This window comes from Ailuropoda melanoleuca, chromosome 4 (assembly GCF_002007445.2).
Source record: "Ailuropoda melanoleuca isolate Jingjing chromosome 4, ASM200744v2, whole genome shotgun sequence".
Taxonomy (NCBI): domain Eukaryota; kingdom Metazoa; phylum Chordata; class Mammalia; order Carnivora; family Ursidae; genus Ailuropoda; species Ailuropoda melanoleuca.
The window spans coordinates 128764138-128790487 of record NC_048221.1 but is presented as its reverse complement, the minus strand read 5'-3'; the positions used below and the strand labels follow the sequence as shown (position 1 = coordinate 128790487).

Sequence of the window (26350 nt, the reverse complement as noted above, 5' to 3'; positions counted from 1 at the left end):
CTAATGAGGCAAGTTAGAAAGACCTGTGTGTTAAAGAACTGAGGGTGGTCTCCACCCCAGTGCCACTGATGGACCAAGCCCCTCAGTCCAACAACCCTCAAGGAACAGAGTCCTGCCCACAACCATGTGAGTGAGCTAAGAAAGCAAGCACACCCTTCTCAATTCAAATCTTCAGATGAGACTACAGTCCTGGAAGACACCTTGATTACAGTCTTATGAGATACCCTGAAGCACAGGACCCAGCTAAGTTGTGGCCAGATCCCAGACCCACAGAAACTGTGAGAGAATAAATGTGTATGGTTTGACATCATTACACTGTGGGGCAATTTGTTGCACAGCTGTAGATAACAAATACGGTACTTAACCTAGTGACTGAGCCGATGATTCCACTGTAATTTCCATCATCATAATAACAACTAATACCTATTAGGGAACTTCTAAGGCCAAGACACCATTCTTAATTCTCCCTTGGAGAACATAATATTATTCCCATTTCACAGATGAGGAAACGGAGATACAGAGATACTCAATAACTTGTCCCAGGTCACGCAGACAAAATACACAGCAAGTATATGAACCCAGGTGTCTTGGCTCTAGAGCCACGGCTTGTGGCAACTGTGCAGACAGAACATGGAATGGCAGGGCTGGGCACTGTAAAGAAGGTAACCTCGTCACACAGTACTAGAGGAGATTTAGAAGGCACAAAAAAGATCAGAAGCCATGCAAAATGCTAAAAACAAAAATAAAGTTTCCTTTCCAATTAAGACATCTTTTCTATGGAAAAAAAGAGTAGAAACAATAATACAGTGAATAGAAAGCAATCCTGAATTTATTGAAATCACACTTAGAAATGAAAAATACATTTTCTTATACCCAATAAGGGAAAATTAACAACCTCCATTTGGTTAAAAACCACACCCAGGAAGGCTACAGTTGTACATTTCCTAAGGGCAATTATGAGTGAGACCTCAGTGTGCCAAGCTGGTAGAAGTAGAAGAAAATTTTCAGGGAGCTCCGAAACTCCTCTTGAGATTTTTATCACATAGAACGAGAAAAGTCAAAATCCTAGGACACAGTGATTCCAGGAAGGAATCACTTCCTGTCTTGCATTCAGATTACAAAGTTAAACAGCGCTCCCTCATGCTCCTACACAGTAGTGATCAGACCCATGGTTACTGTGTTTCCTCCATTAGACTCTGAACTCTCTTACCTCAAAGACTGTCTTATTCACTGGGATGTCCTCAAAACACAGCTCAGGGCCTGACACATGGCCAGTGTTTAATATGTGTCTGCTGAATCAAGAAATAATTTATGTTGTGAACTGCATGTATTCAATAGATCCTTTCAATGGCACACGTTAGTGAGAGTATGAGTTTCTTTCTTTCCTTCTTTCTTTCTTTCTTTCTTTCTTTCTTTCTCTCTCTCTCTCTCTCTCTCTCTTTCTCTCACTCTCTCTTTCTTTCTTTCTTTGACAGAGAGAGAGAGAGCCAGCGAGAGAGGGAACACAGGCAGGGGGAGTGGGGGAGGAAGAAGCAGGCTCCCAGCAGAGCAGGGAGCCCAATGCGGGGCTTGATTCCAGGACCGTGGGATCACGCCCTGAGCCGAAGTCAGACGCTCAATGACCGAGCCACCCAGGCACCCCAGAGTATGAGTTTCTGTTTTATTTTGAAGTCTCTTCTGGCTAACTAGCTTTCTTGGGCACTTTAAATAGGTTTGTGTGTCTCCAGTATCTCACTTAGTATCTGACACCCAGTGGCACCCAATCACTTGTGGACGAATGAATGAATGTCTCCAAAAGGCTACCAACCTATAGAATGGAGAAGGATCCAGGCTTATGACTAAATAAAGATTTAGTGTTCCGTTAGGACAGCTGTTTGCTTACTGATGATGATGAAGATGATGATACATTTTCTTCCTTTCGAAAGGAGGCATGAACATTTGCAAGATATTCTCTCAATAAAGACAGATTCTTGTCTAGGTCTTAGCTGGTGACTACTCTTAAATATTCCCTTATAAATGACAAGTTACATGCAACTTCAGAATTCCAGATAACCCTAGATTAAATGTCATTCATCTGGAAAATTTTTACCTCCTTCAGTACTATTTTTTGAAACACATGGAAATTGCATGAACATACACTCACACAGGCCCAAAGTAACATGGATAAAGAGAAAGGCAGCTACCAAATATCCCCTTCTCTGTTCTATTTATCAATTAAACAAGAGACAAAAGAGGGAAGGAAAGCTGAGGAGGATTTGTGCAAGTGCATGATCTAGCACCTACAGTCACCTCCTGAGGTATACTTACTGGGAGCTCAGGAGCAAGCTTCAAAATCTCAAGGTTAAAATGGCAGCCTATTGAATGGCCAATGACCACAAGTTTTACTTCCTTTGGCACATGAGTTCTCAGGAAAGCTAGCTTGTGTTCCACTTGACCTTGTAGTCCATAGATGTCATTAATTTCTTGAGCATTTGAATCTAAAAGCAAAAATATGAATAATTTTCACTCAATATGGGAAAGTAATAAATTCACTGGGAAAACTATCTAAAAAATAACAACAGTAGTTCCCATTTATTTAAAGCCTACAATGTGCTAGCTACAGTGTTCAACACTTTACTTAAATTATATCAACAAGTCTTCACAACAGCCCTGGAAGGGAAGTATTATTTTCATTTGATAGATGAAAATCCTAGAGCTCACAGACATTAAGTGATAGACTGATAGTCACACACCTATGAAGTGAGAACAGTGAGATTCAAACCCAGGTCTCTGTCCTCAAAGTCCACGAACTTTCAACTAGTCCATGAACTACTGTTAGCTTCGGCCACTAGCTCTCAACTTGATCATGTATCAGAATCCTCTGCAGGACTTAGGAAAGCAATAACTGCTGGGCCCCGCCACCAAACTCCCTGATTCAGTAGGTCTGGGGCCCAAGAATTTCTAAGTTTCAGGAGGTGCTAATATTGCTGGTCCCAGGACCACACACTGAGAACCGCTGGTTAGGCTATTTTATATTATTAATAGACAACTAAGAAAACCCATGACATGGCTTCATTATTTTAGATAATCTTTGTTTGTTGAAGAACTTGGACTGAGGGCTTAAGGAGAAATGTTGTAAATTGTTCCTTTTAACCAGCAGTCTTAACCTGAAATATCCTTTCTTCCTTTCATAAATGAACTGTCTTCTGAAGTCTTCAAGAGCTAATTAAAACTTTATCTAGCTAATCTCCAAGAAAAATGAATGAGCCTCCCTTTGTGCTTAACCAGTCCTCTCCACTCTTATTAGAGCACTTTATCATACTTTATAATTGTCTGTTTATTTCCTCTCGTAGCCTGTGAGCTCCTTGGAGGCAAGGTCCACCTTTTCCTCTGTGTCCTCTGTGGCTAGCACACAGTAAATATTAACGTGAAGTGGAAAAAATGAACTCACTGGACAGGCTCTGAGCATGCTGTCTGCTCTGCTATTCTAGAAATACGGGAAATTTCAATAGGTTTTCCCTACGCACCTGTAATATTTCAAAATACCACAAGGTGGTAAATTGTTTATTAAAGTTTGAATTACTGGAAAGTAAATTTCTTGGCTTCAACTCCTACAAGTTACTGATGTGAACTGTAATGCACCACAATGCAGCTCATTTGAAAGGTACCCAGAACTCATTGCGAAGGACCGCTCTTTGGTTTTATCTGTGTGTGCTGTTTCCATTTCCTTCGGTGCTCAGCTCCCCTTGTTAATCTGGCTAACTCCTCTTCAGCCTTCAAACTCCCAACAAGTGTTATCTCTTCTGAGAAGCCATTCTATGATTCCGTGGTTACGGAGTAAAGTAGCCTTCCTTTCAGGTCGCCCAATAGCTCATGTTTATCTTACCACACTACTCCTAATATATTCCTACTTTACAATTTATGTCTTGTTTATCTCTGTCCCCCAGTGCCTGGCATACAGTTACTGAAGACCTTTTTTCCATGGTATTACTGATCTCTCAGGTAAGATGTGCTCTGCCTAAATCCTTCTTCCTAGGTCAGCTAGAATCCATTCTCCATTTAACAAGGAAGTTCAGCATAAAACAGAATGGGGAAGAGAGAGAGTCCGGAACTCTGACTTTGGTAGGGTCCCTGATAGCTCCAAATGCAAATGTTCATTGACTATTACACTTGAGTACTTTATGCTCCCTTCTCAGTTTATTTGCTCTGATCACTCCACCCAGAAGGGATCATATTATTCTTAGATACCCCAAAACAAACACCTATAATACCTGCAAACAAAATCCTGTATTTTTCAGAATACATAATGTTTGAAAATGTCAAAATCTTTCTTTCATTGGGACAGCATGGTGTGATAATATCATGGGTGTTGGAGACAAGATAAATCTGGGTCTAAATCCCAGCTGAGCACCTTATTAACTTGGTGGCTAGGACAAATCTTTTTTTTTTTTTTTAAAGATTTTATTTATTTATTCGACAGAGATAGAGACAGCCAGCGAGAGAGGGAACACAAGCAGGGGGAGTGGGAGAGGAAGAAGCAGGCTCACAGCAGAGGAGCCCGATGTGGGGCTCAATCCCATAATGCCAGGATCATGCCCTTAGCCGAAGGCAGATGCTTAACCGCTGTGCCACCCAGGCGCCCCTAGGACAAATCTTTTAACCTGGCTTCAGTGTCCTCTTATCTGTAACAGAGATAATAATTCTAGCCTCCTAAGAGTGTAAGCATAATACTTTTAAAACACATAGCACAAGTGTCTGGCACAAATTGTGAGAGAAATGAAAGTTATGGCTGCTATCATTTCAATTCCTGTCATTTAAGTCCTCCCTTGGATATATACTAAGAACATTTACTTGGATAGTGCAAAGAGAAAGAAAATGAGCTAAATGTAGTGAACATTTTAAAACTTCACTGACAGCAGAAATAAGGTTCTAAAAGATATTTCAGATGAACTTTAATGAACATTATAATTCAAAAGATTAATCAAATGAGTATTTCAGAAGTAAATCTGGCTTTAACCCTGGGAACTGTTCAGCAGCCTTCCAAGATAAAGACATTACTTACTAGTGTCTGCCGTAGTAATGAGGTTAGAGGAGAAGAAAACACTTTCTAGAAATAATAATGACAGCAAATATTAAGTGTGCTATCTGGGCATTATTTTACTAGCAAAAGCTAAAGGTTAGGGGCGCCTGGGTGGCACAGCGGTTGGGCGTCTGCCTTTGGCTCAGGGCGTGATCCCGGCGTTGTGGGATCGAGCCCCACATCGGGCTCTTCTGCTGTGAGCCTGCTTCTTCCTCTCCCACTCCCCCTGCTTGTGTTCCCTCTCTCGCTGGCTGTCTCTATCTCTGTCGAATAAATAAATAAAATCNCTCCCCCGCTGGCTGTCTCTATCTCTGTCGAATAAATAAATAAAAATAAAATCTTTAAAAAAAAAAAAAAAAAGCTAAAGGTTAAAGGACTATATACTTCACTATATATTTTCATGCCTGTAATTATTTTAATATACCCTGAAAAATGCTAGAAATCATTAGCTTACTTTGCATAAAATACAAAAAAGTATTATATTCAATTGTACCAAAATCAGAAGAATAATATGGAAATTACTTAAGCCATTCTTTCTGAAGAAATATGGTACTCCAAGTTATAATCAACTAAATATGTTTGGAATAATCTTTATCAAGATATGGTCTTAAATATGCTACTGACAATTGCCTTTTAGAACCTGACCCTATTTGGGGCACCTGGGTGGCTTAGTCTGTTAAGTGTCTGCCTTCGGCTCAGGTGATGATCCCAGGGTCCTGAGATCGAGCCCCGTATCAGGCTCCCTGCTCAGCGGGAAGCCTGCTTCTCCCTCTCCCACTCCCCCTGCTGGTGTTCCCTCTCTCGCTGTGTCTCTCTCTGTCCAATAAATAAATAAAATCTTTAAAAAAAAAAAAGGAACTTTTTCTGTATTGTTTTATTTATTAACAGAAAATATTAAAGCAATTATGGCAAATACGGCAATTATGGCAAAGTGTTAACTACGAAGAGAAAATCAAGTAACAGAATCTTGGACTGTTACAATATTGTTCGTACTTTTCTGTATTTAAATTTTTTTTCTCAAAATAAAAGAAAAAATTTTACTTAAGAATGCTGTGACATGATGATCCTACCTACCATACATCAGTTTTATAGGGGAAATTACCATTTGCTACTCCATTACTCTCAGTGGAATACAAACGCCCCAAAGGACTTTATCTAGGTTTATGCAAAACATGAGTGAAAGGGTAGATGAGAACTGTCCCTAATTCTTTATGCTTATTTAATTCACTGATCCAAAGGCCTTCCTTTCATGACTGTACCCTGAGTTTACTAAGCTGATGTGAAAGCGTACTCTCATAGTTTAGGCCTCCACTGTCCCTGGCCCCCTAAGTATTTCTGCAAGGTCCTTGCATCTAAACATTGGTGCGAGTATGTTAGCTTTTAAGGCATGCAACACAGGTTGTGGTTAGGTCATGCGGGGGGCAGGCATCCTATCTCAAACTGCTGTCAAGCAAACATAACTTTGTAAACTCCAAACATGCCTTACAAAATACTGTATTATTATTATTATTCTCCAAATAGATGGTTAAAAACCAGGCTCATTAAATTATGCTTTCCACCTGACAAAACCTAGTGCTCTGCTAGCGATTTCAGCAGGGAAAATACGGGAAATGAGAGAGAAAGAGACAGAGAGACAGACAGAGATTAATTCAGCAAGGAGAACATCATGTTTATTGACTTAGCAAATAACAAAAGCCAAAGACATAAAAGTGTGAGGTGTAACTCTGGACAGTGATGAGTTCTGTGGCTGTTTGTGGTTTATAGGGAGGTGGAACAAATGAGGTTGGAAAGGAAGGCTGCAACTAGATCAAGGAGGACACCGAACATCACCACGGAGTCTGGGCCCGGCTAATGTGAGCCGTGAGAAGATGCTGAGGCCTGCGAAGACAGGGGCAGCAAGCCGGCCTGTGTGACAGGACACTAACTGCACTGCTGCTCTCCTTAGTCCTGCTGCGCTTCCCACTTCTGTCTTCCCTGAGCCTCTAACAATTTGCTGGGCTCTTAAATTCTTTTCTTGCTCCACCCTTTGGTTTTTTCTGTTTCTGCCCACCTACTTAGAGACTTGTTTACTTTCAGTGACTGTGAGCCCCAGAGACTGACTGACGGACTGTCCCTGCCTTGGGCTCTTCTAGCCATTCCATTCTGCCTCCATGTTCCTCTGCCAATCATGGTCCTGGCAAGGGAGAAAACCTGACTGTTTTTCTCTTTCCTTCTGTTTGAATACTGGACTGGGAGTGGTTTATTGTTTCTTTGGATAAGCATGACCCAAATTCATCATTAGTTGAAAGACTGTGTCACTTTTTTAGTTAGTGTTTTATCAGCTGAAACTAAACCACTGTGATTTCTAGCTTTTATGTTACACTTTTTGAACAAAATGACTTAAAATAGTTGATAATGAATCTGCCGTCAAGTAAGCTGACTCGATAGTAAATCAAAGCCAGAAAGAGTTTATACTTCTAATTCCTCACATTTTCTTTTCACACTTTTTTTTTGTGTCTTGAATCACCCCCTCCTGACATTGGTGAACATCTGTTCTCCCAATTATATTCAATTTATGATTGTGATGTGGTGCAACTAGAATATTATTTCCAACTGTTCATAATTTTAACGTGCTAATATGAAGCAAAACATACTTTCAACATTTGATGGGTGGTTATGGCTTATGTCCTCTCTCTCAATGATTACATAGTTTTCACACCATATTTTGCATGTCATAAAACTTGTACTTTAGAGCAATAATCTTAGATGATGAGTAATCTATCTGCCCTGCCTATCCAAAGCAATCTACCATAGCATGCATTTGCACACATAGCCTCCAATATGTAAAACAGATGAAAGCGGAACTGCCTGGCTGAATCAGGGTGCTGGTGGGGCCCAGAGCCCTACCTGCCCTTCATAGAACTTTTGGGTTACTCAGAACACAGATGGAAAGTCACTAACCTAAAAGGCAGAGACCGGAATGTCTATTTCTTTGTAGACCCCTGCAGTACTACACGTAACAACCTAGTAGGTTGGCTTCCTTTGGCCCTCTGGTGGCCCTTTGGGCTAATGCCTCTAGATGGCACTGTTCTCATTAGGTAGCAAAGGAACCAGGCTCCAATTACTAAGCTATTAACAGTACACCAGCAGCTTAAGTAATAAGCATACTCCAAGTTATAAATAATAAGATGTCAATTTAAAACGAGAACTAAAGACATTTCCCAGAAATTCAGACACACAACAGATAATTTCAACTGGTTTTCCTCAAGATCTATGGTAGTGGTTCTGAAAATATGGTCCTAGGACTAATAGCATCCACATTTCCAGGGAGGACTTGTTAAAAACATAAATTCTCAGATTCCACCCCACATCTACTCAATCAAGAACTTGGGGTGACACCAACTCATCTGTTTTAATGAATCCTCCAGGTGATTCTGATGCCTGCCAAAATTTCAGAAGCCCTGATCTATAGTTACCCTTTGAGTCTATTTTCAACTTTCAAAGTTGCTCTTCCCGTTCAAATGCTTGATTTTGTCTTCACTTAAGGGCTTACTGTGATAATGGAGTTGAACGTTGCTCTCATTAGGTAATTCAGTACAAAGCTTCTCACCCAGGTTAAGAATGTAGGAATTAGACATGTGACCTAATCACCATTACATTACATGAAAGATGTGTACATGAGTACCCTGAGGTTATTTTCACTACTTCTAGTTGCTTCTGTCTTGGGCTTATCTCTTCTCTTGCCAGAGGTAAGTTAACAGGCCAGCAATAACAGACCAGCAGAGCTGGCTGCTTTTGGAGGTTTAGCTTGTTAATCAAGTCTGTTTTCCGTTTTTTAAAAAAAGATTTCATCTATTTTTGCGGGGGGTGGGGAGAGCATGCATACACGCACAGGGGGAGGGGCAAAGGGAAAGGGAGAGAGAATCCCAAGCCAATTCCACACCCAGCACGGAGCCTGACTGGGCCCAATCCCACCCTGTGATCATGACCAGAGCTGAAATCAAGAGTCAGACCCCTAAGTGACTGAGCCACCCAGGAGCCCCTCAATCTGTCCCCCCCCTTTTTAAAAGATTTTATTTATTTATTTGTCAGAGAGAGAGAGAGACAGCACAAGCAGGGGGAGAAGCAGGCTCCCTGCTGAGCAAGGAGCCTGATAGAGGACTCGATCCCAGGACCCTGGGATCATGACCTGAAGGCAGATGCTTAACCGACTGAGCCACCCAGGTGTCCCTCAAGTCTGTTTTCTAGGAAGAATTCTAACACCTCTGTTTTCCAAACACAACCTAAGATAGTAAAAACACACTCCCAAGCAAACATACAAACTTCCTGACGAAGGAAAACCTATGGTATTGAACCTAAAATCTGGGCATATATGAAGAAATAACTTAGAACAATAAAGATGTATCTTTTAAGATATTTCATAGCAGAGCAAGTATCTGCTACACATTCTGTTCACCTTCAGTTACATTTTAATACAATGGCTGTTGAAATACATGTTTTTAATCAAGGAAGAAAAATCTGTATATTCAGTTTCACTTCACTACTGCTCTTAAAATTTTTCACTGCTAGGTAATCAATATTTACTTGCCTTTCAAAGGATACCCTAGTCTTTAAGAGAAGTGTTAAAGACTCAAGTGAACTGCATTCATAGAGGGACACACGTGCACACACACACACGTGTGTGCATTTACATAGAGAAAAAGACACTATGAAAAAGGCACTTTTAAGTATTTATACAAGCATTTGTTATGAGTTGCACTGTTTCTTCTATACCCCATTATCGTGTTCCCCTATGAACCACAGCAGGAAAGGGTTACAGACCAGGTATAACTGGTGATCATGGAAAGGCCGATCTGAGAATTAGCTCACAGAGTAGCTAAACCTAAAAACTGAGTCTCACTAGCACTTTGCATCAGCCACCTAAGATGACCCACCAACAGGACTAGAACACTGAACTAAATATTCAAAGTGCTGGCTTCTTGTCAAGGTTCTGCCATTCACTAGCAGGTGACTTAGCCCTGTTGGGCCTTACTTTCCTTGGGCCTTACCCACCTTCCTTTTTTTTTTTTTTTTTTAAATTTTATTTATTTACTTGACAGAGAGAGACAGTCAGCGAGAGAGGGAACACAAGCAGGGGAGTGGGAGAGGAAGAAGCAGGGTCCTAACGGAGGAGCCTGATGTGGGGCTCGATCCCAGAATGCTGGGATCATGCCCTGACCCGAAGGCAGACGCTTAACGATTGAGCCACCCAGGTGCCCCCTTACCCACCTTCCTTGAAAAATAAGGATTCAAGGTAGGATTTGATGTGGATATCTTTAGCTCTAAGATTCTATAATTTTTTTCCTTTCTTTGAAGTTTTTTTTTCAATAATGGAAACTTTCAAACATACACAAAAGTAGAGAAAACGTATAACAGAATCACACGTACCCATCATCCACTTTCTACAATTGTATCTTTCCACTTTACCACAGTATGATTGACAAATAAAAAATGTATATACTTAGGTTGTACCACATAATTGCTTTTATGTGATGATTTAATATACGTATACACTGTGAAATGATTATCACAATCAAATTAACATATCCATCACCTCACATAATATAGTGTAAGTGCCTGACATGAAGCTTTTGACTGACTAGGCCTCCATTTCAAAAGGCCTCCATCTTGAATAAGCATATTGCCACCTGTATGACACAGCTACTAGTAAAACCACCAGATAAGGACCTAGGCTGCCCCACCCACAAAGGTACCTTTCAGAAAGCCTTGGGTAACTTAGATAACTGACTTCTCATGTGACCCACTTCTTCCTTCCCAAGCTCCAATTCTGGCTGTTATGCTTTACGTTAGCCAATAAAGAGTGAACCTGCAAAACAATAGACACCCCACCCTCCGATTCTAATAAAGGCAGGCCCCAGCTCTGGTCCCCTAGCCATGTACCCTCCAGAAACTGTAGATAAGAAATCTTGTTCCTCAATTATCATATGGTTTCATTCATTTATGGAACATAAGAAGTAGGAAGATCGGTAGGAGAAGAAAGGGAAGAAGGAAGGGGTAAACGGTGGGGAATGAACCATGAGAGACTGTGGACTCTGGGAAACAAACTGGGGGCTTCAGAGGGAAGGGGGGTGGGGGATTGGGATAGGCTGGTGATGGGTATTAAGGAGGGCATGTATTGCATGGTGTACTGGGTGTTATACACAAGTAATGAATCATGGAACTTTACAACAAAAACTAGGGCTGTACTGTATGGTGACTAACATAATAAAAAATTATTATTAAAAAAAAAAAAAAAGAAATCTTGTTCCTCAAAGTTCCCTCACGGTTTCTTCCTGAAGTGCATTCTGCAATCATAATAAGAACCACAAGAGCCAGCCCAGCCATAAATAAGGTTCCCCCAAGGAGGCAATGTCTGTGGGGCTCCCTACCATATGTGTCCCGCGCAAGCACTGAGGGCACTCCTAACTGAGGCCACTGCCATCAGGAGGCTTGGGATGGAGGGAGTAACTACCTGATTTCTTTTTTTGTAATGGTGAGAACACTAAGACCTACTCTCTTAGCAAATTTCAGTTATACAATATAATATTAACTATAATCATCATGTTGTACGTTAGATCCCCAGAACTTATTCATCTTACAACGGAAAGTCTGTACCCTTTGACCAATATCTCCCCATTTCCCCCATCCCTCAAATCCTGGCAACCACTCATAGAACTCTGATTCTATGAGTTCGACTTTTTTTCGATTCCACATATAACTGAGATCATACACTATCTGTCTTCCTGTGTCTGCCTTATTTCACTTAGCATAATATCCTCCAGGTTTATCGAGGCTGTTGAAAATGGCAGGATTTCCTTCTTTTTTTTATAGCTGAATAATATTGCATTGTGTGTGTATGTGTGTATACATATATACACACATATATATACACAACATATTTTCTTTATCCATTCATCCATTAACAGACACTTAAGTTGTTTCCATATCTTGGAATTATCCATATACTGTGAATAACGCTGCAATGAATATAGGTATACAGATACCTCTCTGAGATACTGATTTCATTTCCTTTAGATATAGATCCAGAAGGGGTATTATTGGGTCATATGGAAATTCTATTTTTAATTTTTGAAGAGCTTCCATATTGTTTTCCCTAATGGTTGTACCAACAGTGCGTGAGTTCCCTTTTCTCCACACCCTTGCCAATATTTGTTATTTTCTGTCTTTTTGATAAAGTCATTGGAACAGAGGTGAAGTGAGTCTCACTGTGGTTTTGATTTGCATTTCCCTAATGATTAGTGAGGCTGAGCATCTTTTCATATTCCTGCTGGCCATTTGTATATCTTCTTTGGAAAAATCTGCCCATTTTTAAATCAGACTATCAGTTTGTGGTTTTTTTTTTTTTTTGCTATAGAGGTATATGAGCTCCTTGTGTTTTTTTGGGTCAGATAGATGGCTTACAATATTTTCTCCCATTCCATAGGTTGTCTTTTCATTTTGTTGATTGTTTCCTTTGCTTTGCAGAAGCTTTTTAGTTTAACACAGTCCCAATGTTTATTTCTGCTTTGTTACCTACACTTTTGGTGTCATACTCAAAAAATCACTGTCAAGACCAGTGTCAAGGAGCTTTTGCCCTATGTTTTCATATAGGGGTTTTATGATTTCTAGTCCTGAATTTAAGTATTTGATCCATTTTGAATTAATTTTATGTGTATTTCTGTTTATTCTCTTGCATATGGATATCCACTTTTCCTAACACCATTTATTGAAGGTAATAGCTCTTTCTCCATTGTGTATTCTTGGAGCCCCTGTCAAAGATTAATTAATTAATTAAAATTAATTAATTGATTAATTGACTCTATATGTGTGTGTTTATTTCTGGGCTTTCTATTCTGTTCCACTGGTTTGTTTTTATGTCAGTACTATACTGTTTTGACTTCCAGCTCTGCAATGTAGTTCGAAATCAGGAAGTGTGGTGCCTTCAGCTTTGTTCTTCTATCTCAAGATTATATTGGCTATTTGGTGACTTTCATGATTCCATATGAGTTTTGGGATTTTTTTCTATTTCTGTGAAAAATGCCACAATTAGAATTTTGGTGGGAATTCATACAGGGATTGCACTGGATCTACAGATCTATAACTCTAAATGGAAGGTAATTCGGGCAGTAAAAAGGTAGTGGAGGTGGCAGCTGAAGAACTCGGAGCGGCTGAAGTATGGAAGTGTAGACGGCGCACCAACGGCCTGAGCACTGACAGTGGAAACTGTGTAAGCGGAGAGGAGTAGAGGGTTTCCCGTGACAAGGATAATCTTAACATGTGAGCCTTAAAGAGGAGAACACAGGAAGTCTCGCCAGTGACACTACCTAACCATAAACAATGTAAGTGCAACAGATGCGTTTTAAGTGCAGGTGTATTTTTCCCTAAGCGCTAACAAAGAGGCATGTTCGCAACAGGTACTCAAAAATGACTAAATTAAGTAGAATTAGGGGGAAAAAAGGAGATTAAATTCCATCCTCAAGAACTAGTATCTGATGTTAAAATCAATTTAAAGTTAACACAGGATTCTGGAACCAGAACTAAGAAGAGGAGAGGTCAAGAACTGGGGAGTTGGGGGGCATCTGGGTGGCTCAGTTAAGCGTCCGACTCTTGATTTTGGGTCAGGTCATGATCTCATGGGTTGTGAGACTGAGCTGGGCATCGGGCTCTGAGCAGCTCAAGGAGCCTGCTTAATATTCTCTCTCTCCTTCTGCACTCCCCCCCACCGGCTCTGGGAGCCCTCTTTCTCTCTTAAAAAAAAAAAAAAAAGCCAGGGAGTTGAGATGTTCACAATGAGGTGACACACAAAGAGTTTGAGCTATGACTTTAGTAGGGAAAAGAAAAGACAACGAAATTCCATATTAACTACAGAACTGAAGAGTATCTAGTCTGTATGCATGACAGTGATTTTGTTTCCTAAATTCTGCAATAATTATATTGTGTCTTGGCCATATGCTCCAATTAACAGCCATAAATACGATGGGGATAAAAATAAGAATCACCTCTTAACTGTCATCTGCTTCTTCAAATACAGCAATTCTTATAAATTTAGCATACCTGCAGATGTTCATAAATGTGCAAAGAAATTCCACTTAGGAATTTCTGTTACTTCTTCTGTTACTCGATAGGGTCAAAGCTTCAAAGGACCAGTTTCTAAAAACTCAGGAAATACTTCTGGGGAGAGACCAAAGGCAACTACTAAGCCTGAATAAATATTTAGTAAAAAAGTTTCAGGAAGTAACTTGCATGCTTACTATTATTCAGGGGCAATGTTCATATGTATATGCTGACCTATACCTGTGATCAGATTTGGAATGTCGGTATATAGCATCCCTACTCAGGACTGTTGTGGACTAAATGTTTGTGTCCCTTAAAATTCTATCTTTTAAAAAAGATTTTATTTATTTATTTGACACAGAGAGAAAGAGAGAGAGCAAGAGAGCAGCAGCAGAAGGAGAGGGAGAAGCAGACTCCCTGTTGAGCAGGGAGCCCGATGCGGGACACAATCCCAGGACCCTGAGATCGTGACCTGAGCTGAAGGCAGATACTTAACTGACTGGGCCACCCAGGGGCCTGTGTCCCTTAAAATTCTTATATTGAAGCCCTAACCCTCATGTGATGGTATTGGGAGACAGGGCCTTTGGGAGTTAATTAGGATTAAAGGTGGTCATAAGGGTGGGGCCCTCATGATGGGATTAGTGGCCTGGTAAGGAGAAATATCAGAGAGCTTCCTGGAGCACAGGAAATCATTCTCTCTCCTCTGACATATGAGGACATAAAGAGAAAGAGGCCATTTGCAAGCCAGGAGGAGGGCTCTCCCCAGAACCTAACCATGCTGAAACCCTAATCTTGGGCCTGTAGCCTCCAGACTACGAGAAAATAAATTTCTGTTAATCAAGCTACCTAATCTACAGTTCCTGTTACAACAATGATCAGAAGCAAAAACGTAAATCCTAAATTTAAATTCCAGTATTTTTTAAATGAGTTTTGTTTTTAAGAATGGTTTTAGATTTATAGAAAATTTGAACAGATTAGTATGGAGAGTTCCCATATCACCTGCTCCTTTCTCCCTCCCTCCCCACACATGGTTTCCCTTAACATTACATGCTCATACCTTAGAAGAGACATACCAGAAGGAGGAGCAAAACAGAACCACAGCCACCTCTCTCCCACCTCAAATTAAAGAAGGGTCATGCTTAGGACAAATGGCCCTTGAACAGAATGCCTACATAGAAGTGAGGTTATATTTTTCTTTTTTAGAAGAGTGAGCATGCTGAATTTTCATACGTTAGAAGCTGGTAATTTGTAGCTAGCTGGTGCTACCTTCTCTATTTAAAGGCCTCCAGAAACCTACCAACGGAGTCACGGATCTCTCCCCAGCTCCGAGGTTCCTCTAGGTTCCCTGCCCAGCACCAGCACACCTACTGCATCTCTCTCTGGGCTGGGCTACATCTTCTGCCTGTTACACCTCTGCACTCACCCCAATGCCCAGATCCAAATTCTACTCAACAGCTGGAACCCATCTACTTCACAAAGTCTTTTCAAACCCATACCATGTTCTTCTTTGTTTACTCCTCAAATATCCACAAGATCAGCAGGCCAGGGTTTATCACTTAATCATTCTCTAAATGTTAGGGTAAGAGCCTCTTTAGAGTAAGGACCAGGGCTTATGATGTTTTTTTCTTCACCACTCCTCTTAGTACAACCCTGGAAATATAGCGTGTGATCAAAAAATAGATAGTTGATTACTAGTCAGTCCACAAAGAAGGCAAGTTATAGACAATTGTTTTGATCTACTCAAAATTTTAGAGAAAACTACCTACAGAAAATGAAAAGGACTCTAAACATCCTAAGATTACCAAAATGTGGCAGCATGGGCCCAATGCCACAAGCAGAGGTTTCCAACGATGTAACTCTTAACCTTAGCAGACTTTCTAGATACATGAACACCACTCGCTGTAAAGGAAAGCAGATGTTAATAAAGACATACCATCTGAGGTTGTAAGAATCTTCTTGCCTTTGGGGACCAAAGCATGTCCAGCATGACTGATAACCCAAACTGGAAAGCGTCGGTTTATTGAGGAGTACAAAGCCTTTGCAAACGGTACATAAAAGGCAGAAAAACCTGGATTACCTAAGAAAAGAAACACAGACCTTAGTTAACTAAAGCAATAAACTCACATAAGACGTGCAGAGTAGAAAAGGATCTACTTGACCTCACACTTTCTTCTACAAATCTACTAACATTTATACATACACTTCCATGATAATATCCTTTATAACCTTAAATCTAGGCATGATCACTCAGAAAATTTCTGCTCCTGCTTTTGTTCCCCAACGGTTTTAAGATAAATTCTTGGGGGGAGGTTAAGATGGCGGAGGAGCAGGGGACAACTTTTTCAGCCGGTCCCCTGAGTTGAGCTGGATAGGTACCAGACCAGCAGGAATATCCACGGAATCAGCCTGAGACGCAGGAAGATACATCTGGATCTCTACAAATGAACATCTCCAGCGCTGAGTATCGAGGTACGANATCTTATGCGTCTCCTGTCTCTCAATTAGTATTATCACTTTGAGTTTCCGGCAGCAGCTCCTCATGGGCTTTCTGTCTACTCTTGTCCCCTGGAGCCCATTCTGCAGGGTACCCAGAGAGATACCTTCAAACTTCAAATCAACTCATAGCAGTATCCTATTTAAACACCTCTCAGTGGCTTCCCATTATCATTCTGGTAGTTGAAAGTCATTAATCCTTCCTCTAAAGCCCTTCAAGATTTTATTCTGCTCAGTTAGCAAGCTGCATGAAAACAAATCAGCATAAGAATCATTCAGAAGAGTACTCTGAGGAGTCTACTGAGGTTTCCTTGTCATTTATCACAAGTACTTATATTATAAGCAGGTGTATAGTTTGACCTTTTGGGAAAAAGACCACCAACTAATACATACAGGCATTTCATGTGTATGTGCAGAAGGTATTTTTGACATGGGTTTGTTATAAACAGAATGAATAAGGACCTTTTAGAAAAAAAAACACCTCTCAGTGGCTTCCCATTATCATTCTGGTAGTTGAAAGTCATTAATCCTTCCTCTAAAGCCCTTCAAGATTTTATTCTGCTCAGTTAGCAAGCTGCATGAAAACAAATCAGCATAAGAATCATTCAGAAGAGTACTCTGAGGAGTCTACTGAGGTTTCCTTGTCATTTATCACAAGTACTTATATTATAAGCAGGTGTATAGTTTGACCTTTTGGGAAAAAGACCACCAACTAATACATACAGGCATTTCATGTGTATGTGCAGAAGGTATTTTTGACATGGGTTTGTTATAAACAGAATGAATAAGGACCTTTTAGAAAAAAAGTCAATCTGATACATCTTTAGGGGGAAAAGACAGTGAAATGGGTTTTCATCTTGCAATCATCATCTGTATAATACTGGTCCACTTCCATCAATATCAGTTTTCCAATCAATTTATTATTTCTTCATGCTATTAGGTTTTCTCCTCTTTGCAATTACGACATGGTTCTGCTGCACTGATATAACCTCTGCCACCCTTATCAAATGACACTGATTTCTTCATTACCTGCATCTTTCAGTTTCCTAGACAGGTGAAGAAGCGTAGTGGTTAAGGGCATGGACTCTGGAGCCAGACTGTGTGAGGTCAAATCCTGGCTATGGCACTTACCAAGTGTGCGACCTTTGGAAAGTTATCTAACCTCTCTGGGCCGTAGTTTCTTCGTCCACAAGATGAGGATAATAACCGACTATGCCAAGTGAGCACTAAGTGAATTAATGTATGTAAAGTACTTCAACACTGCTTGATACACAAGTGCCGCATAAATGTTAGCTATTCAGACTTGTCATGTCTGGCCACGACAGTAATAAACGGCATCATCACTTATATTGCTATTTGGCTTCTGTTGCATTCTGTCCTGCTGACCCAAGTTCCAAATTTCTTTTTGTTACTGTGCTAGTGTTATCTTTGTTAAATAGCATAGAAACTTCCTCAAATGCGGTAATATGCTCTCTGGTTGGCTGACTGGTCATGGCACAGCTTGAGGAGAAGGAAGAGAGGAGGGATGTACAGCACGGGGGCTGTCACATCTGTGGTGGATGTGGATAGCACTGTTTCATGTTTTATATCTAAATCTTAAGTTTGGAATATTTTTGAGTATAAAGTACAAAGTAGCAATCCAACTTCTTCCCAAGTGATTAGCCAAATGTCCTGAGACCATTTATTATATAATCCATCTTTCTGCAGTGATTTGAAATGTCTTCTGAATTTAACACTGAATTTTTACATTAGCTTGCTAATTCTGATTCCAAATAATTCCATTTATTTTTTCCTTTTCTCCTCTGCCAGTGCCATACTGTCTTGATTACTACCTTGGGTTTTTCGTTCGTTTGGTTGGTTGGCTGGTTTTGTTTTTTTCAATGTTTCAGTAGCTGGCAGGGCAAATCCCTTCTCTTAATTTTCTAGGCTGGTCTCATAACCTTTAGAATTATTTCCACCAGCTTCAGTTTTTAAAAGTCTTTTTGGAATTCTGACTGAAATTTCATCTCATTTATACATTAACTCAGAAAGATTTGATTTTTTTACATTACTGAGTATTGTCTTCTAGGAATGGGTCATGTCTCACTCAAATGTTTTACATCTCTCAGCAAAGCTTTACAGTGTTTTTCATATGGCTAGAAAATAGTAAGCTCACATTTTTTAAAAAAAATTATTTATTTGAGAGAGAGAAAGAAAGAGAGAGCAAGCAGGGGAAGGGCAGAGGGAGAAGGAGAGTCTTTTTTTTTAAATATTTTATTTATTTATTTGACAGAAAGAGGCAGTGAAAGAGGGACGACAAGCAAGGGAAGTGTGAGAGGGAGAAGCAGGCTTCCCACTGAGCAGGGAGCCCGATGCGGGGCTTGATCCCAGGACCCTGGAATCATGACTTGAGCCTAAATCACAAGTTGGATGCTCAACCAACTGAGCCACCCAGGCGCCCCTAGTCCACATTTTAAAGTGCTATACCTTATTATAAGCCAGGCAGCATTTAAGTGCTTTGCACGTATTAAGTCATTTCATCCTCACATGAGGTAGTGCTATTCTTATTTCCATTGTATGGATGAAGAAACTGACGCACAAGCAGGTTAAATAGCTTGCCCAAGATCACACGGATGATAAGTGCTCAATAAATATCTGATGGCTGGAAGAATATACAAAAGAAATAGTAATAATGAATTGAAAAAAAGAGCATAAATTACCTGATTTAGGATCTTCTGCATACCTTGTTTTAGTTAATCTTACAAAAGGCCCACAAAGTAGCTGGTATTAGTATTAGGGGTAATGCATGGGCAATCACTTGCACAATACTTGGCACACAGTAAGTGCTGAAAAAATGGTAGCTATTGTTGCTAGCATTGTTATTACATATTTATTTTTTTATTGAATAAAGTTGACATGTGATGTTCTGTGGTTTAAGGTGTACAGCGTGTTAAAACTGGTTCCGGAAGAATCCACAGGTAACAACTACATGATTTAGATGATTTAGAATAATTATGATGAGTTACAATATGAAACCGAAGACTACTAGCTAATGAACCGCTATAAAACAATGTTTTCTTCCTATCTCTGGGTTCTGAGTTCTTTCCCTTAGTGACTAAAAGATCTTAAGCAAATCCCCTGAAGCTTTCTTGTTCACCATTTTATCATCATTAAATAAATGATAAGTCAACTATTCCATGTTCATTTCATTCCAGTCAGTGCTATAGCTTCTTTTGTATATTCTTTTAGTTATTAATTATTTATTGACCACTTACTACATGGAAGTCACTGTGTCAGGCACAGGACAGATAAAGGTCTTTTTGTAATTCATATTCTAGTAGTAAAATATATACACATAACTAAATAAGTAAATAAGAAAACTCAAGAGTGTGATAACTTCTATGAGGGAAATAAATAGGATTGTGTGATAGAGAATGGAAGAAATTAGGGTGGCCTGAGAAAAATGTTTAAGGAGGTGGCATTTAGCTAAGGCCCAAAAAATAAAAACAAATCAACCTTGTAAAAATGTGAGGAAGGAGGAGACCAGGACAGGGGAAGAACAGGTGCAATGGCCCTCAAGCAATGAAGAGCTTGGCTCCTGAAGAAACAGAAGAGTCCACAATGGCCAGTAAGTAACATGAAGATCCAACCCACAACTGAGATAGAAGTGGAAAATGTGGGGCGCCTGGGTGGCACAGCGGTTAAGCGTCTGCCTTCGGCTCAGGGCGTGATCCCGGCGTTATGGGCGAGCCCCACGTCAGGCTCCTCCGCTGTGAGCCTGCTTCTTCCTCTCCCACTCCCCCTGCTTGTGTCCCCTCTCTCTCTGGCTGTCTCTATCTCTGTCAAATAAATAAATAAAATATTAAAAAAAAAAGAAGTGGAAAATGTAACGCAAACTGTTTGTCATTGCATACTTTACCCCGTAAATATTATGGCTTATGTTACATTTTATGAACCATGAACTTAATTTCTTGGTTAGGAAACCACAAAAAAAAGAAGTGGAAAATGTAACGCAAACTGTTTGTCATTGCATACTCTGCCCTGTAAATATTATGGCTTATGTTACATTTTATGAACCATGAACTTAATTTCTTGGTTAGGAAACCACAAAAGACTGAAAAGGGTCTCTTTATGCAACTAAAATCTGATAAACGCACACATACACATGTATGTATATTTGTATCTTCAGGTGTAGGGATGTTTGAAAACATTCCAATACAAAAATGCTAGTAAAACACTTTATCAAAGCATATCAAAATGTGTTATAAACACATACTTGACTGAACATATAGTCAAATGTCTGAGCAACATACAACAGAGGCTGTGGGGACCATCTCTAGACCCCAATTGCCAATAAACTCTAACTACTCAACATTGCAGTTGTAGACTTCTGCCTTCCAGTTAATTTTGTAGGGAACAAAACCTGCCACATATAAAGTCAATGTGGCACAGCATCTATACAGAAGGCTGTCAGGTGGACAGAACTTTGGGCTTACCTATGGAGCCTTGTCTATTCCATTTCCAATCACTATACTCCATACAAGACACATTACATGACTCTACTAGACCCAGATGACCACTTGAGAGTTAAAATGACTCGATATGTTCTAGAGTGAGTTCTCAAATTGGCTCTCTTTGCTCACTTCCCTATTTAAAGAAAGTCCAAGGATACTGTTACTCAACAAAAACTCTAAAACATAGGTTCACTGGAAAAGATGAAATTAAATTAAAAGTTCCTCAATCTGTGGATTCTAATAAATCACTCCTCATTATCATTACCAAATTAAAAGTGATTGATTAATTTTGCTAGCTGCAAAAATAAAGTGATTTAAAATGAAACATTGTAACAGTCTGTCAGAGACAGATTAAACATAATGTCTTTAGTGGCTTAACAATCCTTGAAATACTGTCATCCTAATTTTCCCCACAGTATAAAAAGACTCAGCCCAAATACAAAATACAGTCCTGAATTCCAAAAACTAACAAGCAGCACCAGCCTACAACCCCCATGAACTCCAAGGAAAAGGACCAGCGGCAGCGATGAGAATAGAAGGGCAAACATGAAAGAACACGAAGAAACTAAGTATCATCTGAAAATGTCAAAGCACTATAAAACAGTGACATCATAAAACAACAAGTGTTTTAAGCTTCCCTTTCTCCACCAGGTCTTCACTGAATGCTCCCTCTATCTACCTCTTCATCGCATGTTAAACCTGGCCTTCCCCTATGACGGACTCTTCCTTTCAAGCCTGCGCAGTAGAGCTGGCACTCTTCTCCAACACCTCTTATGCCTCTAGGAGATCAAAGACTTCTGCAACACAGGATTTCCTGCATCGAGTGCACATAAGCGAGTGAACAGGCACCTCTGAGGGGGGAAGCACAGTGAGCATTCAGCTCCACTTACTAATCCGTTTTACCGTAACCTCTCCTCCTCCACTTCCAATCTATCAACCGTTTAGTCATTCTCACACATTCCCTGAAAACCTTGATCCTTAAATGACAGCTTCACTTGCCATTCCATGTCAGGGGGTTTCAAAATCCAGGTGGATGCACTGAGCCAACACCTTTGTCCCATAATTTATTACCTTGATCAAATTCAAAGAACTTCATGTACATTAAGCTTACGCAACGAGTTACGCTCTAGAGGGATGGTGTGCATATCACAATCCTCTGAAACAGAGGCTGCTCCACCCCCAGAGTTTCTGGTTCAGAAGGTCTAAAATGGGGCCCAAGAACCTGCATGTCTATGGAGTTCTCACATGATACTGCTGGTCCCGACCCCAACTTTAAGAACCATGGCTTAAATTTTCTAATTACTCAGAAATGGTTAACATTCAAACCATTCTCACTCTGATAGGCCTTCTACTCTTTCAGACCTTACTCCCGATACACCTGCTATTCCATCACAGTGCTGCTCACACTTTGTCTACTTGTTTTTGGTTGATAATTCCTTTCATCCTGCATATCTGCTATTCTCAACCCTGACCACTTTCCTTAGGGCCCTAATCTACCCTCTGCCATACTTATTCTCAACAGATCACCTTAAACTCTTCATTAGCAGAGAAGACAGAGTTTAGGAGGCAGGAACTACTTTATTCCCTTTGACATGCCTTCACTCTTCTCCACTTCAGTAACTAACTTCACCTTCTTCAAGCTAGCCTCAGAAGAATATCCCATCTCCAGTCTAAGACAACATTCCTACTTACTTCCTCAATCTTATACTCTGCCCTGGCGTCAAATCTCTGCTCCATCAAATAGCACGTGTCATGCCTATAATTTCAAACTCTCCCTTGCTGCTGCCAAAGCGTATGTATTTTTAATCTTAATAAAGCAGTCAACAGACTGCTTTCCAAAAAGACTTTTATATCATGACAAGAGACTGGAAGTTTTATTTCCAGAAGAGGTTAAACGGAAGAGACATTTTGGATCAGGAATCTTAGGCCAGCTGCAAACAGAAGCACTATACTGAGAAGGGGTTAGATTATGTTACTAAACGCTGAAACTCCCAACCTTCTTTCCCTTGTTCAGCCCTGAACATCAGCAAACAGGCTTCCACTCCTCAAACTGGATACTGGAAGATTCCTTCCTGGAAAAACTGAATGACCCAAGAAACAGCTGCAGACACTGAAAGTTGGAAATTCTCCAGTGGAATGCTTGGGACCCAACCCAATTACCCTAGCATGAGGATTCCTAGGGTGACTAGCCATCGTGTTTTGCCTAGGGCTATTGTGGTTTTAGTAGCCAAAATCATATGCCCTGGAAAATCTCTCAGACTACCATGGTTGGTCACTCTAGGCACACCTGTGGGCAAGCCTCATCACTGAACACGAAGATTTCAATTAGCTGTTTATGTCTTCCTCTGACAAATGAAAGGGTTACCAAACATTTGAGGAAAAACAAACACCAGTGTAAATGAACAGTAAAAACTCTAATAAGGCAAGAAGCCAAAGGAAATGATAATGCACCCACGAAACAAGAGACTATAAAAAAAGAAAAAAACAGAGCTTTTAGAACTGAAGTATATGAGTTTCTGGTCCACTAAAGCTTACAGTGGATGAAAAAACATCCACACCAAGGTGCTTTTACTGTAAAATTTCAGAATCTTAGAACAAAGAAAAGATCTAAAATGTTTTTCCTTGCAGGGGAGCTTCAAATACCAAAGATCAAAAATCAGAATAATATTAAGACTTCTCGAAAGCAGCTCTGAACCCCAGAAAACAGCTAAAACGCCCTCTAAATTGTCAGGAAAAATGACCTGCAACCTAGAGGTCTAAGACATTTTCTGACATGACAGGTCTTTAAAAGATTACCTCCCATGCACCTCTTCTCAGGAAGTTACTAGAAGATGTGCTGAAGCAATAAACCAAGAACTAAGAAAATACGGGATCCAGGAAATGGAATCTAACCCAGGAGGAAAGTGAAAAAAATCCCCAGGATGGCCTGTGCATCAGACCCACAGGTCAGTCAGTCCAGACTGGAGCCAAAGAACACAGTTCTGTGAAGGACCTCTCCAAAAGAAGAAAAAACAAAACCTGACTGATTACTCAAATGCAGTAAGAGAATTTTTTTTCCCATTTCCTAGAGAATAATTTTAGGATAAATTAGTGATTCAAAAATAGAAAACTAAGCAAATAAGACAATCATTAACCCAGGGAGAACAAACAAGGAAAAATGTACAAGAAAAGAAATGAGGGGTGCCTGGATGGCTCAGTCGGTTAAGCACTTGCCTTGGGCTCAGGTCATGATCCCAGGGTCCTGGGATGGAGCCCTGCGTCAGGCTCCCTGCTCAGCTCCCTGCTCTCTCATTCAAATAAACAAATAAAATCGTTAAAAAAAGAGAGAGAGAAGAAATGCAATCATAATGCCTCACTGACTTAGCTGTATATGATATGATACATATGTACGGTTTCCCTTCTAATCTTTCGGGCTGATATAAATATGTTCTAACTCACAATTTTAAAAGCACTTTGAATACCTACAATCAAGCATCTGCCCCTAACATTCTATTGATAGTGATCCAGCAAAAGTCACAAATGACCCAGTTGTCGAATCTCAGGATAAATAAACATTCTACAGTAAACTTAAAATCTTGGAATGAGAGAGAAAAAACTTAAGAAAACTGTCAACAGTGTCATAGTTCTAATTATTCCAAATAATAAGAAATTTTAAAAAGTGGATTACAAAACTATATGTATAGTATACTTCCAAGTATGATTTAAAATACATATAATAAACATAACATACATAATATAAATGCATAGAAGAAAAACAAATAGCCCAGCCACTAAAGGACTAAGGGTGGTTGTTATCAATGGTTTGAGTGATTTTATTTTCTTCCACAGAGTTCTTTATATTTATCAATTTCTCTTTAAAATCTGAAAAAGTTATTGTATCTGTAGAAAGACTCCTCATCCAGATTTTTAAACTTACCTGTAATAATAAAAATAAGCAGCTTAGGCCTGTTGGCTCTTGGCTCATTGAAGAGGTTAGTCCAGGGCCCGCATTTTAGAACCTGGGTTTCAACTCCACAACATAAAATGAATTCCTCGTGCACAGGAACTTCTTCCTTGATTTCTGAGTCCATTTCTAAATAAGAGGAGAAAAACAATATAGTGTGTCACTAAAATGTAAAGCTTTGAGCCAAAGGCAATATTCAAGAATTTTAAAAAAGGCAAATTTCAATATACACAAGCAAATAGAGGAGGTACAGGACTAGTCAACTATTCTGGATTATAGGCTCACACACACACACACACAAAATTAAAACAAACCACAAGAGTGAGGAGAAACAGGGAGACCTGTCTTCAGGGAAGTGAAAGACTAGACGGGAGTGTGAATCAAGATCGGACCAGCCCGGGAAGCTGCCTAACATCGCCCAGGTCAGCGCTCGCAACAAACAACGAACTAGCCCAAAAGCCCAAAATGCCCAGACTGAAAAAAATACCCTGCTCTAGTGCTAGGTGCCCATAGGGTACAGCTTTCTCCAGCATGTGGCTGGCTGCTCTGTGTTTCCTCTTTCTCTAGCTTTCTATTCTGGCAGCAACAGCAGCAATCAGCAAGAGTCCCAGATGGCACAGGCGTGTACCTCAGACCAGGTGGCTGTTCCCTGCACCCTCTCCTCAGCCCACAGGCACACTAAAGAACTGGCCACCTGACCTTTGTCCCACGTGGTAGCCTAGGTCTGCCTTGCCCAACAGAGCTTTGAGTTGCGTAAGAAGAAATCTTCTCCAACATCCGATGCTAGCAGTACCCAAAGTGCCCTAACTTCCTCTGAACCTGCTTATTAGTAGCCTCAACTCGCCTGGATCCCAGGGTGGTTTACTGTGGCCCTTCCGACATAGGCACCACACACTCCAGACCTCACACCTACACCAGCCCCCTGATTCCCTCTGCACAACCTCTCACCAGTCTTGTTCACCTGCTGACACAGTGACTGTTGACTGGCTTTGGCACAGGCAACCACCAAAGTTCTTTACCACACACCTGCAACCACACCTTCTTCAATGAGACCTAAACCCACACTCTCCGTCTGTCCTTTCTCGTGTACTCTCCCTCAGCCATAGGGTATCTTTAGAGTTTTCTTTATACAGTGACTTTAGGGTTTCTCTTCTTCCACAGCTTAGTAATTCCTTTAACTATTTAAGTTACTGTATGGTTTCTGTGTCCTGAATGGATCTAGACTGACATATCTTTTTGCTGTCTATCCAAATTTTTTTCTTCAAATCTTTCCCATCTTAGATGTAGCTC

The 26350-nt window shown here is 40.3% G+C and overlaps 1 protein-coding gene across 14 annotated transcripts in view; it reads right to left on the bottom strand.

The window, feature by feature from the left end:
* Nucleotides 1–26350, bottom strand: part of LDAH (lipid droplet associated hydrolase) — a 108886-nt gene that overhangs the window by 66319 nt on the left and 16217 nt on the right. For 13 of the 14 annotated variants that reach the window (XR_004625076.1, XR_004625074.1, XR_004625075.1 and 10 more), the window contains exons 2-4: nt 25034–25189; nt 16065–16208; nt 2308–2477 (exon numbers count right to left, since the gene is read on the bottom strand). Coding sequence is in view for 7 of the 14 variants with exons in the window: in XM_034659853.1 (XP_034515744.1) it covers nt 2308–2477; nt 16065–16208; nt 25034–25187 (468 nt within the window). In the remaining 7 variants the exon portion in view is untranslated. The remainder of the gene's footprint in view (nt 1–2307; nt 2478–16064; nt 16209–25033; nt 25190–26350) is intronic. The other variant, XM_034659858.1, reaches the window with a different exon arrangement.